This window comes from Tachysurus fulvidraco, chromosome 8 (assembly GCF_022655615.1).
Source record: "Tachysurus fulvidraco isolate hzauxx_2018 chromosome 8, HZAU_PFXX_2.0, whole genome shotgun sequence".
NCBI classification, from domain to species: Eukaryota; Metazoa; Chordata; class Actinopteri; order Siluriformes; family Bagridae; genus Tachysurus; species Tachysurus fulvidraco.
This window is the reverse complement of record NC_062525.1, coordinates 25,265,975-25,278,474: the sequence shown is the minus strand read 5'-3', so window position 1 is coordinate 25,278,474 and position 12,500 is coordinate 25,265,975. Positions and strand designations below refer to the sequence as shown.

Genomic DNA, 12,500 nt, shown 5'->3' with positions numbered 1-12,500 from the left:
ACTGAAAATAGAATAAAAATGTTAAAATCATATCCTATTAATCGTTAAATTAAAATTGAAAGTGTTTTTTTTTTATTTAAAATATGCATATAGAAAAAAAATACATTCTTTATTAATTTCACTGTTGACACCTTTGAAAATGGCTTGAAATTTGGCTCTGTAATTTTTTATTATTTATTTATTTGTTTGTTTATTTGTTTATTTATTTATATATTTGTTAGTTTGTTTATCTATCTATCTATCTATCTATCTATCTATCTATCTATCTATCTATCTATCTATCTATCTATCTATCTATCTATCTATCTATCTATCTATTTATTTATTTTTATTTTTTTGTGAAAGTCCCAAAATAATTTATAACAATATTTTCATATTGCCAAAAAAGGTGTTCATTTTCAGTGCATAAAACTAAATCTCCTCATATTCTCATAAGAAATAAGACTTATTCCTCCCCGCCAGAGTATCTTGAATTTTCTGAAACCTTTTTTGAAATTGTTCTGTAAAGTCAAATAATAAAATAAATAAAAAAAGCTGTCAGCAGCAAACGTAAACGTAAGTCTCTTTTATTCCGCTCGGTTTCCACAGCATTAAAAATGCTGGTTAAATAAACACACCTTTTTTTTTTTCTTTCTTTCAGCCTCCTTCATTCATGCAGTCCATTGTGGTGCAGGTCCAGTGCACCAATGAGATGGTTGGTACGGTGATTCTTCATGAAGTGCGGATCGTTGTGAGGGATCGTAATGACAACGCACCTCGTTTCCAGCAGCCACGGTACTATGTGGCTATAAACGAGGTACGTTTCTCTGTCTAGGTCTGCGAGGATCCCGGGACAGTATGACGTTCACACATCTGCAGATCTTTCTTAGTTTTCTCAGAAAGCTCCTCCTTGTCTTCACTGGATAACATTTTCCTGTAGCTACTGTGTCTGACTGTCAATCGTCTGATGTTATAAAGCCTCCATGAGATGATTGGAGAGCTGATTCGATTCTGGATGATGATGATGTATTTCCATTTGTAACAGTACATCAAAGTGTTAAACAAAGCGTTCGACTAATTTTGCCAACAGACGAGAGATCTGCTTCAGCAGAACAGACTTGACAGTAGATTAGCGAGCGAGATGAATATAAAGTTTAAAGAGAGCCTTACCAGAAATCTTACACATGTCCCCTTTAATGAGGATGATATCGTGGATGACAAGAGAGCTGCATGGTCCATGTGCACCAGGAGGCATCTGATGCTTCGAGTGGTGGATTAAATGGCATTATGAACAGTGATGGTGAAGCTTCTTCCAAATAAACATTCATCTATTCTACACCAAGGAGAGGACATCAACAAATAGGAATCGCTTTTTAAAAATTTATGTACAAAAAATTTGTAAAAAATGTTTAGATAATCAAAATAATAATAATAATAATAATAATAATAATAATAATAATAATAATAATATTCATTCATTTTCTACCGCTTAACTGAACTTTTCGGGTCACGGGCATCGAGGCAGGACACACCCTGGACGGAGTGCCAACCCATCACAGGGCACACACACACTCTCATTCACTCACACACACTACGGACAATTTCCCAGAGATGCCAATCAACCTACCATGCATGTCTTTGGACCGGGGGAGGAAACCGGAGTACCCGGAGGAAACCCCCGAGGCACGGGGAGAACATGCAAACTCCACACACACGAGGCGGAGGTGGGAATCGAACCCCCAACCCTGGAGGTGTGCGGCGAACGTGCTAACCGCTAAGCCACCGTGCCCCCCCCCCATATATAATACAATGTTATTAAAGTCAATAGCATTTAATTTCATGAACCAAACACAAAACTGATTATCTGAAATATTAATTGTTTTCTTAGAAACTATTAAATAAATACCTTCAGTAAAAAAAATAGAATTAAACTTCCATGAAGTGGTCAAATTAAATTCTCTCAATTTGTTTTTTTTTCTTCATATCTTTTGGCATTGCTGAGTGACAAAAAAAACACAATAAAACACCATTTTTGAATACAGGGCCACTTCATGTAATCACCACCATCACCATCATCATCATCATCATCATCATCATCATCATCCCAATACTGAAGAAACTCATCCCATACCAACTGACAGCCTTTCTATTGTATATGTTGCCATTTTCTAGGTAAGATAACGATAGATTTCTGGATTGCGGTTGCGGTCGGTTGCGCTCGTCCTGGGTGGGTGGCTCGAGATGGTTCCATAGGCTCTTGGAGCCTTTTGCCTAATTGAAAGTGGCTCCTAAGGGAACTGTCAGCACAGATTTCCCTCATTAGGAGACATCTGCAGAGAGTGGCAGACTGCCTACCCGCAAGCTGTTGCAGCTCAGAAAACCGCCGGCCGCCATTCCTCGCTATAGATTCTGGCCTGGAGTCAGGAGCATCGGACTGACACAGAGACGAGGTGTTCGGCAGATCACGGTCCATCAGTCAACATCAACGCCGGACAGTAGGGTTTCGCTCCTCAGAGAACGCCGGATATCGGCAACGAGGAACAAAAATAATGGAGTGTTTAATGAACATGCCACTGTAGATACTACAGTATCAGTCTGGTATTAACAGAGATATTAAGATGTTGGTTTTTTTCACAGCTTTACAATTAATTTGTGTACGACTGAATTATTGTGGAACGACGTGCACCTCACAGAACCTGGTAGTTTACGTAGACCGTAGTCAGATTGTAGTCTAGCAGCTCGGATGGCAGGAATGCGATATGACAGCGAGGCAAGACAAAATAATTTATCATTTACAGACTGCCCCAGTGCTGGTCCCTAACATAATGCAAGTGTCTGTGTTTGTGCCTCTTTTTGATACTGATAGATGACTTCCAGGCACTGCACCAGAAAGGCAATCTTGGGTCCCATCAGATGTGTCTGCTCACATGTTTTTTTTTTTTTTTCTTAAATTTGATCAGTATCGATTTTTTCGTCATATAATTTGGCATGATAACACCTACAGAAATGATTTGATTTATTATCATTCCTGATGCGCTGGGATGACTACGAAAGGTTCATCCATTATTTTTTTTTCCAAGTTTTAAGAGTGTTAAAACCTTTCTAACAGAATCAAACTGATGCCCCAGGTGATGCCTTTGACTTCACGGCGCGTCTCGTAGCTATTACCTCTCATTTTACTTCCTCTGTGCGCTTCTGAGAGGGTCTCAGCCGCCAGGCAGCAGACCGAGTACGAACAAATACTTTCTTTTTTCTCAGCCTTGTCCATCAAGTTTCTGTCTCTGAAGGAGAATAGAGTCGAGAACAGCAGGCGAGACGGCGTCACCACAGGGAGCCCGGCTTCCTGATAGCACCAGGAAACGAGCAGGATATGATGAAATGCGAGGACTAAGAAAAGTCAAAACCTGACAAGATCACAGTGCAAACCGAGATCGACTGACTGTCACTTGAGTGTTTTTATAAACAGAGGATGTTGTTGTTGTTTTTTCTTTTCTTTCAGCTCACTCCTGCTGGGACCACCATCTTCTCAGGCTTCACGGGGAACAATGGTGCTGTTGATATCGACGACGGACCAAACGGACAAATCGAGTACACCATCCAGTACAACCCTAATGACCCGGTAGGTCACAAATACCAACGAAAGGTTATTTGAATTTCGGCACACTGAAATTTGCTAGATTCAAGTTTCATTGCAGTTTTATGAGATGAGCTTTATGAGATGTTGTCGATGCTTCGTCTCTACAGACAGCGAGCAGAACCTTTGACATCCCGCTCACCCTGTCTGGCTCTGTGGTGCTAAGAGAGAGACTGAACTATGAAGAGATCACACGCTACCTGGTCATCATCCAGGCCAATGTGAGTCTAATAGAAAGCCATATTTCATTTCTGAGATGATGAGCTGCTATAGTTGACATCATTTGCTTTAGAAAAAAAAGAAAACACAGAGAACAAAAAGCTTAAACAATGCCTTGGTGTGTTGCACAGGTGTATTGTGGGAAGTGGAGTCCTTTACGACCATGTTTGTAGACATGGAGATCACAGTTTGGTTTTCATTCATTCATTCATTCATTCATTCATTTTCTACCGCTTATCCGAACTTCTCGGGTCACGGGGAGCCTGTGCCTATCTCAGGCGTCATCGGGCATCGAGGCAGGATACACCCTGGACGGAGTGCCAACCCATCACAGGGCACACACACTCTCATTCACTCACACACACTCACACACTACGGACAATTTTCCAGAGATGCCAATCAACCTACCATGCATGTCTTTGGACCGGGGAGGAAACCGGAGTACCCGGAGGAAACCCCCGAGGCACGGGGAGAACATGCAAACTCCACACACACAAGGCGGAGGTGGGAATCGAACCCCCGACCCTGGAGGTGTGAGGAGAACGTGCTACCCACTAAGCCACCGTGCCCCCTCATCTGCCCGTTTTTATTTTTTTTTAAGAAAGACTCGACCCGCCACATGTCGCAAGCAGTCTTGGCAAACAGAGGCGAGGTTGGAAAATGACTCGATGCACACACACGAGATACAGTAGTTCGGGTCTTCTCGGGGCCGCTCGGTAAAAACACATTAATTTTAAATTACCCGAGACCCGACGCCGCTATTATTATACCCGACCCGTGTCCGAGGCACACGTGAAGCTTTTAGACCAGAACCTGCTCAGGTCTCGGGTTTTCGGATCTAAGTGGACCCGTGAAGACCTGTAGTGTGTAGCTCTAAATCTGTAAATTGTCCTGTGATTGATCAGCACCCTGTCCATGGTGTCCACCACCTTGTGCTTCAAGTCCCCTGGGATGGACTCCAAGTTTCCTGCAACCTTGTGTAAGCACTACAGAAGATATAGTTATAGTTCATCCATCCATCCATCCATAGCATAGCACAGAAGGTGGATGGATGGATGTATGGATGGATGGATGGATGGATAGATGGATGAACTATAACAGCTAAATTGCCCCCACAGTTCTCCACAGTAGGGTCTTACTGAACATCAACACCATGTTGTCACATGATCTTGAGATCAGACTTCTCCACTTCTGTATCTTTGTTCTCTTGGATTATAAAATAAACCATTTCATCTGAGCTTCTAGATCGTACCCATGAGTGCATTTTAACAATCGTTACTGAATAGAGTAATTTTAATATGACGCACAGATTTATTGCTTCGCACTAAATTCGTTCTGCTCTTCTTTTATTTATTTACTTTTTGCCATTAACTGCGTAACCTAAAAAAGCATCGAAGCAGCAATTTTAATTTGGAACCCGTGTGTGGCTTTTAAATGCAGAGCGGGTTTGAGGATTTATCACACTTTAAAACGAGACAGATTTTTGTTTTAACTTTCGAAAAGGAATCTTTTTTAACTTGTTGTTTAGTGTGTTAGGTTTTTTTACATCAATTCCTCATTATATAAACACGTGGAGCTCCAGTGGCTGGAGTTTCCGTGGCCGGGGTTCGATTCCCAGACAGGGAGCAAATCCGTCCCCTGACGAGTTAACTGGGGGGGTTGCGTCAGGATGGGCATGGGGTGTAAAACCTGTACCAAATCCAATCGCACACCAAATGACCCTCTGTAGTGAGCCAGAACAAGGGGGATCTGAAAGAACAACGTAAACCTGGAACACCTAGATGAATGTGTGGCATTATGGCCATGTTGGAAGACATGACTTGTTTATATCACATACAGCTCTAAAAAAAAGCCTTTCTTGTTCTTTAGGACCGAGCTCCTGACCCTAAAGTGCGACTGACTGCCACCACAACTCTGACGGTGGATGTGCTGGATGGAGATGATCTGGGCCCCATGTTCCTGCCCTGCAGCTTGGTTGAAAACACTCGTGACTGCAAGCCTCTGACTTACAGAGCCACCGTCCTGGAGCTTGTAGACCCAGTGAGTCGGGAGATCTTAGGAAGAATGCCTTCCGTCCTTACTGCATGAAAATGTGCAGGAATAAGAATTGAGGAAAGAAAAAGGAGGAAGGGCGGAAGGAGGGAGGATGAACGGGGAGGGAGGGGAAGGGGAAAAAGAAAGGAAGGACGAAGGGAAGGAAGGAGGGAAGGAAGGAGAAAGGAGGAAGGATGGAAGAACGGGAGGGACGAACGAAAGAAGGGAAAGGAAAAGATAGAGGGAGGCAGGAAGGAAGTAAGAAGGATGGAAGGAAGGCAGGAAGGAAGGACAGGAAGCGTTAGGAAGGAGGAGTAAAGGCCGTACTGCACGAAGAGAACAAAGATAAGGAAGGACTTGAGACAGGACTTCCGGATTTGCCCCCGTACCTTCCTGTACTACCTCCTTTCCTTCCTTCCTTCCTTCCTTCCTTCCTTCCTTCCTTCCTTTCTCCCTTCCTTCATCCCTCCTTTCCTTCCTTCCTCCCTACCATGCACTGATTTAGACAGCTACATGACGCTGTGTACCGTGTGATTTTTTACCCTTTAACTCTACACAACTTAGTAACTGGTTCCTTTTCACTCGTTTATTTCTGGTTATTTTGCTCCTTATTTATTGCTCTGTTCAATTTTTAAAAGCTTTTGAGAATAGAGGGGAAAAAAGCTGTTTCATCTTTACTGCAAGTGTCATGGTGGCCAGAAGACTTTAGACTTCTCTCTGGCAGTTTTTCTAACTTTAGCGAAGCACTTAAAGCATTTTATACTTTATAGCATCAGAGGAAGAGCATCTTTTTTATTTCAAGATTTATTCCAATTGTCCAACATCAGGGGACAAAAAGAAATGCTGGGACTGTGTTTATGTGATCAAGTCGACATGGTTATGGAGAAAGTGTCTCCGAGTCCTCAGATCTGTCTGTCAGGTCACATGACCAATAAACCATTACAGGCCTCGTCTGTTCTCTACCTTTCTGTACCTTTGCTACTCCTCTGCTCTCTTCTACATTTCCTCTGTTTTCTTTTTAATTGGGAAGGTGTGAATGTCCCTGAGCAATATTCTCTTTTTACTTTTCCTGTAACTTAGATTCTTTTTCAGAGGGCAGGACGGGGAAAATGAGAAGGAAAGGAGGAAGGTGCGAAAAGAAGGAAGAGGGAAAGAGGGGAGGACGGAAGGAGAAGGGGGAGGGAAAGGGGCAAATGGAGTGAGGGGGAAGGGGAGGAAAACGGGCGGCAGGGACGGGGCGGGGACGGAAGGGGGGAGGCAGGGAGAAAGGAAGGAAGGACGGCAGGCCGGCCGGCCGCAGGAAGGCAGGACGGAAAGGAGGCAGGAGGAAGGACGGGGCCGGCCGGCCGGCCTGGACGGCAAGGGGGAAGGCGGCCCGGTCGGGCAAAGAAGTGGAAGGAAGAAAGAAAGAACAGAAAAATAAGGATAGGCAGATGGTATGGAGATGGGGGGGGCGAGTAGCGCGAGGGAGGGGGAGAGCTGAACGGGCGGGCGGGCGGGCGTGGCGGAGGGAGGGAGGGCGTGCGGGGCGGAGGGCTGGGCGGGCCCAGGGCCCGACGGCCCCCCCGCCGGCCGGCCGGCCAAGGGGCCGGCAGGCCGGCCGGCCGGCCGCCGGCCGGCAGGCCGTGAAGGCACGGCAGGCGGGCGGAGAGGGCACGCCGCGCGCGCGAGGGCTGGGGGGAGAGACGGGGTGGCCGGACGGGCGGCGGCCGCCGGCACGGGACGGTGACGGAGGGGGAGGCGGGCCCAGCAGGAGGAGGGCGCCAGGAGGGTGCGCCAGGTGGGGAGAAGACGGTAGGAAAGGCAGGGCGGCAAGGGCGGGCACGGAAAGGAGGAAAAGACGGGGGAAGAAGGAAGGGACAGGACGGGACGGTGGGATGACACGGCCCTCCCCTCTCCTCCCTCTCTCCCTCCCTCTCTCCCTCCCTCCCTCCCTCCCTCCCTCCTGTATTAGTCTGTAGTTCAGGTCCAGTCTAATTTAGATGGATCATCAAGCCATTTCCTTTTTCCTGGAGATAAAATGGCACTTTAAAGAACGCTGTTGATGACAGATATTACAAAGTGTCAGAATATCCATAACACTTTTAAGTCCTCCTCTTTCACCGAGGGCTTTTTCTGCCCTCATTATCTTTCCTCCACAAGAATTTCTTTAACAGCGTGTTCACTTTCATATTTAATCCTGCTAAATGGCAAAACAGCAACAGATCAGCGATGCCCAGCCTTTCCTCCTCTCCTGAGGAATAGATGGAACGTGAGGATGCTTTTGTTCCGACTCCCTGATCCTGTCTGACAGGTGTTTTATTCTCCCTGTGGTACACAGCCTGTATGCTGCTGCTACAATAACAAGGAAGGTCAGTTTTCCCTCAGTACATAATATGAAGAGAGCCACACCATGAGTCAGATCTTCTCTGGAAAATATGACACGCTTGCCTCACACCTCCAGGGTCGGGGGTTCGATTCCCGCCTCCGCCTTGTGTGTGTGGAGTTTGCATGTTCTCCCCGTGCCTCGGGGGTTTCCTCCGGGTACTCCGGTTTCCTCCCCCAGTCCAAAGACATGCATGGTAGGTTGATTGGCATCTCTGGAAAATTGTCCGTAGTGTGTGAGTGTGTGAGTGAATGAGAGTGTGTGTGCCCTGTGATGGGTTGGCACTCCATCCAGGGTGTATCCTGCCTTGATGCCCGATGACGCCTGAGATAGGCACAGGCTCCCCGTGACCCGAGAAGTTCGGATACGCGGTTGCAAATGAATGAATGAATGAATGAATAGCATACTGTTTAGTAAAACTACAGACCTGAAGGTTATTTCACTAAGAACCCACTGTTGGGCCCTTGATCAAGGCCCTTCACCGTTATTTCTATAATATATCTAAACTAAATGTCAATCTTGGAAAAGGAGATTTCCCAAATGCTATAAATGTTAGGTTTTAATGTAGTATGAAGCGTATGTGAAGGCTTAATACTTCATTAATAATTCATTATATGTGTTAGTTGTAGTCTAATAACACGCTCAGACTGATGGTTTGCTTTAGGGAGTAGCTCCGTTGTGTTGGCGAGTCCCATCTCTGTGATGAGCAGCCTGGAGGTGGAGCAGTCGTTGGGTCGGTCAGTAAAACAGGCACAGCAGTGCAGATGAACCCTGAGCAATCTGGTGGTTAGCGAGTTGGTAAGAGCGTTATCGTTTGCTGAGTTTCTGAAGCTCGGTCTTTCTGGAGCCTCTGGGGTGTTTATGTGCTCGTGCTTGTGCTTGGTCAGTGCCCTGCTTCCTCTTGCGAATAGCTCGCACTGTAAACACAAGAGTCCGTGTTTACTCCTCTTTCTTGATAGATTCCCTGTAGCATTTTTGCATAATCACTCAAGACCCACACGAGGGAGTTAAACACATAAGAATATTATTATAGAAGAATCTTTACTAAATGATTCAGGTACAGATAATATTAAGGGATCTACAGTCATTCAGTTGAGGCCAGAGATGTGAATCAGGACCAGGACTTACTTACTTACTTACTTACTTACTTACTTACTTTCTTTCTTTCTTTCTTTCTTTCTTTCTTTCTTTCTTTCTTTCTTTCTTTCCTTCCTACAGTTCTTTCAGTTCCTTCAGTTCCCTTCCTTCCTTCCTACAGTTCCTTCCCTTCCATCCTTCGGTTCTTCAACACTATTTTATGGAAGAAAAGAGAGTAAGTAAAGGAAGGAAGGAAGGAAGGACCTGAAGGATGGAATGGATTTCTTCCTTCCTTCCTCCTTTCCTTCCTTCACTTGTCTTTTCTTCTGTAAACGTGTTGAAGAACTGCTCAGTCATCATGATGAATCACATGGTGTATCTTTCCATTTCTGGGCTTTTCGGGAGTTTTCCAGTGTTTCTGTGGACAATCAAATCAACAAAAACAACCTTCCTGTTTAGGACACATTTATTTTGAGTTTAAATCTATACCGAGGTTATGGTAGATCTCCAGGGGTTAAGGGAGAGATTGGCTTCTGAGGTCCTACAGTATCTCTCAGAACTCAGTGCTGTTATTACCGAGGTTCTCGTGCCTCCGAGACTCTTCATTATGTCCATAATTAGCAGCGTGGACTCGAGCAATCCTTCATGCAGACAAGCCAATCTGATTTGTTGTTTGTTTGCACTCTGTTGTTCCACAGAGAGTTAAGGAAGGCAGTGGAGCTGTGAAATGGTCAGTGCTCATCTTCTGAAGTCACATTTACAGCTTTGGAGTCTGGTATCTCCTTGTCCTGTCTATTAAGGGAACAAGTGTGCAAAGGGTAATAAGTCATTTTTAAATAAGGATTATTCATGGGTTATTGGAAAATGGATTAGGGCACCAAACCCCCTGCCTTAAGTTCTCCACACCACCACCTGACTGCTGAGCTCCTCCACTGGCTCCTGGTAGCTGAAAAGATCAGATTGATCAGAAAACATTGATAATTGTCTACAAAGCCAAAAACATTCCAGCTCCGTCTTACCTTAAAGCCGTCATCACTCCTCACGCCGGACCTCACACCCTCAGATCTACAGCACTGCTCCACCGGCTCCACCATCTCTCAGGGTAAGAGGTAAGTTTACTACAAGACTCTTTTCTGTTCTGGCACCGAGGTGATGGATGAACTTCCCCTAGAGGTCCGGACAGCTGAGTCACTGTACAGCTTCAAACGACAGTCGAAGACCTGCTTATTCATGAAATACTCTGGATTTGGCGTCTGCCAAATGTTGTGAATGTCAACGTAAATGTTCCTCTCTCTCTCTCTCTCTCTCTCTCTCTCTCTCTCTCTCTCTCTCTCTCTCTCTCTCTTTCTTCCTTCCTTCCTTCCTTCCTCATTCCATCCTTCCTTCATACATAACATTCTACCCAAGGGTCCCCACACACACGAATAATAAACTAATGTTCCACGGTACTTTTTGATGAACGTATCCTCGTCCTTCCTCCCGGTTGTGTTCCAGGTTAGAACCCATTGTAGATAATGAGTGATTGAAAGTGTCCCCCAGACAAACTGTTCCTGGACGATTCAGCCGGACTCGAGATTTACCGCAGGCTTTGTAATTGCAGAAGGTTGGGGATTACACAGCAACTCGCAAAGATAAATTTTAACCAAGCAGAACAGAGATCAGCTGCCTGCTGGTGCTTATTAGGGCTTGAAAAAAGTAGTAAAGAGGACCCGAGTGTCTCAGAGCTGTGAGCGGACGTAGCGTACGTTTTAGCGTCGATAGAATTCTCTATTTCAGGTGGATGAAGACAAATCGAATTCATGATCATGCGGATTTCTTGAATGCGATTAAAATGAACACTCGGCATTATCGAAATAACAAATTGTTCTTGAAGTGGCTGAAATACTGCTTTACGTTGTCGGGCATTCGAGGAAGTAGTCATGTTCGCGTCCCCTCACGATCCCAGTTCCTTTCACTAATGTTCTACATTTTCAGACATTTTCAATCAGCATGAACAATTGAATTATTTTCTCACCGCAAGTTTTTCCCCAATTGATGAACTTGCGCAGAATTTTAGTGGTCGAAGATAACACAGATTTAAGTTTAATTGCAAGAGCTTGGGTCATCTCAGAGAGCAGACATGGGTTTGATACCACCATTTACTTTAAAGATCTAAACATTTGTGTCTGGGAAAAAAATAAATTTAAAAAAATTCATACCAGAAAAAAATAATTTATATATTTATTTATTTAATATTTTGCCCCTAGCAGGCTAGATAGATATGAACAGAAATACTGAAAACAGCCCAGAGGGTGTTTACTTTTATACGGACAAAGTCACTGAATGTTGAACTTGGACACAACAAAACAGGCCTTTTCTAAAAAGAATTAACGCACTGATACGATCCTCCATTCTACAGCATCACAAACACATGAAATTTACGTCTAAGCTCGTTAAGTATTTATGTCGTCAGCGTCTATTGCTAATACGCCGCCTATACTGTATGTGACCGTATGTCGTGGCTGCTGCAGTCCTGAGCTGTACTTAGTACACCGGATTAACACGGGTCAGCTCTTCCCGGTCTTCCTTTATTTTTTTCCTCACGTTTATCCCTCGGTTTTCACCCCACTCTCCCTTTTTAATGTTGTCATTATAGGTTTTGCAAGGGCAAGCTGAATTATAGATGAACTGTTTATTTACTGGCTGCCAAGATTATGCTCAGACCTTGTGATTCTGCACATCCATGCAGAAGTCGAGCGGGGAGAGAGAGAGAGAGAGAGAGAGAGAGAGATTTACTTCTCCCTTTGGGTTTTCAACATCTCAGGAAGATCAGCTTTTAAAGCTCATAATTTGATAGACAGACAATACGCATTGTTAATGGTCAGATTTCTGCATTCCAAAGGACGGTGATGAATTTGCCCTTTGTTTCTTGAGAACTGTGTTTAAAGTGACGTGACGTACGACTAAGTACGCTGACCCAGACTCGGAATTTGTTCTCTGCATTTGACCCATCCAAAGTGCAAACACACACATACAGCAGTGAACACACACACATACACACATACACACAGTGAACACACACATGGAGCAGTGGGCAGCCATTTATGGTGCGGCGCCCGGAGAGCAGTTGGGGGGGTTCGGTGCCTTGTTCAAGGGCACCTCAGTCGTAGCCGGCCCGAGACTCGAACCCACAACCTTAGGATTATGATTCAG

The 12,500-nt window shown here is 44.8% G+C and overlaps 1 protein-coding gene across 4 annotated transcripts in view; it reads left to right on the top strand.

Moving 5' to 3' along the window:
* Window positions 1-12,500, top strand: part of pcdh15b (protocadherin-related 15b) — a 199,087-nt gene that overhangs the window by 60,751 nt on the left and 125,836 nt on the right. For all 4 annotated transcript variants that reach the window (XM_047817912.1, XM_047817910.1, XM_047817911.1 and 1 more), the window contains 4 exons: window positions 641-796; window positions 3,479-3,598; window positions 3,724-3,834; window positions 5,702-5,872. In XM_047817912.1, the coding sequence (XP_047673868.1) occupies window positions 641-796; window positions 3,479-3,598; window positions 3,724-3,834; window positions 5,702-5,872 (558 nt within the window). The remainder of the gene's footprint in view (window positions 1-640; window positions 797-3,478; window positions 3,599-3,723; window positions 3,835-5,701; window positions 5,873-12,500) is intronic.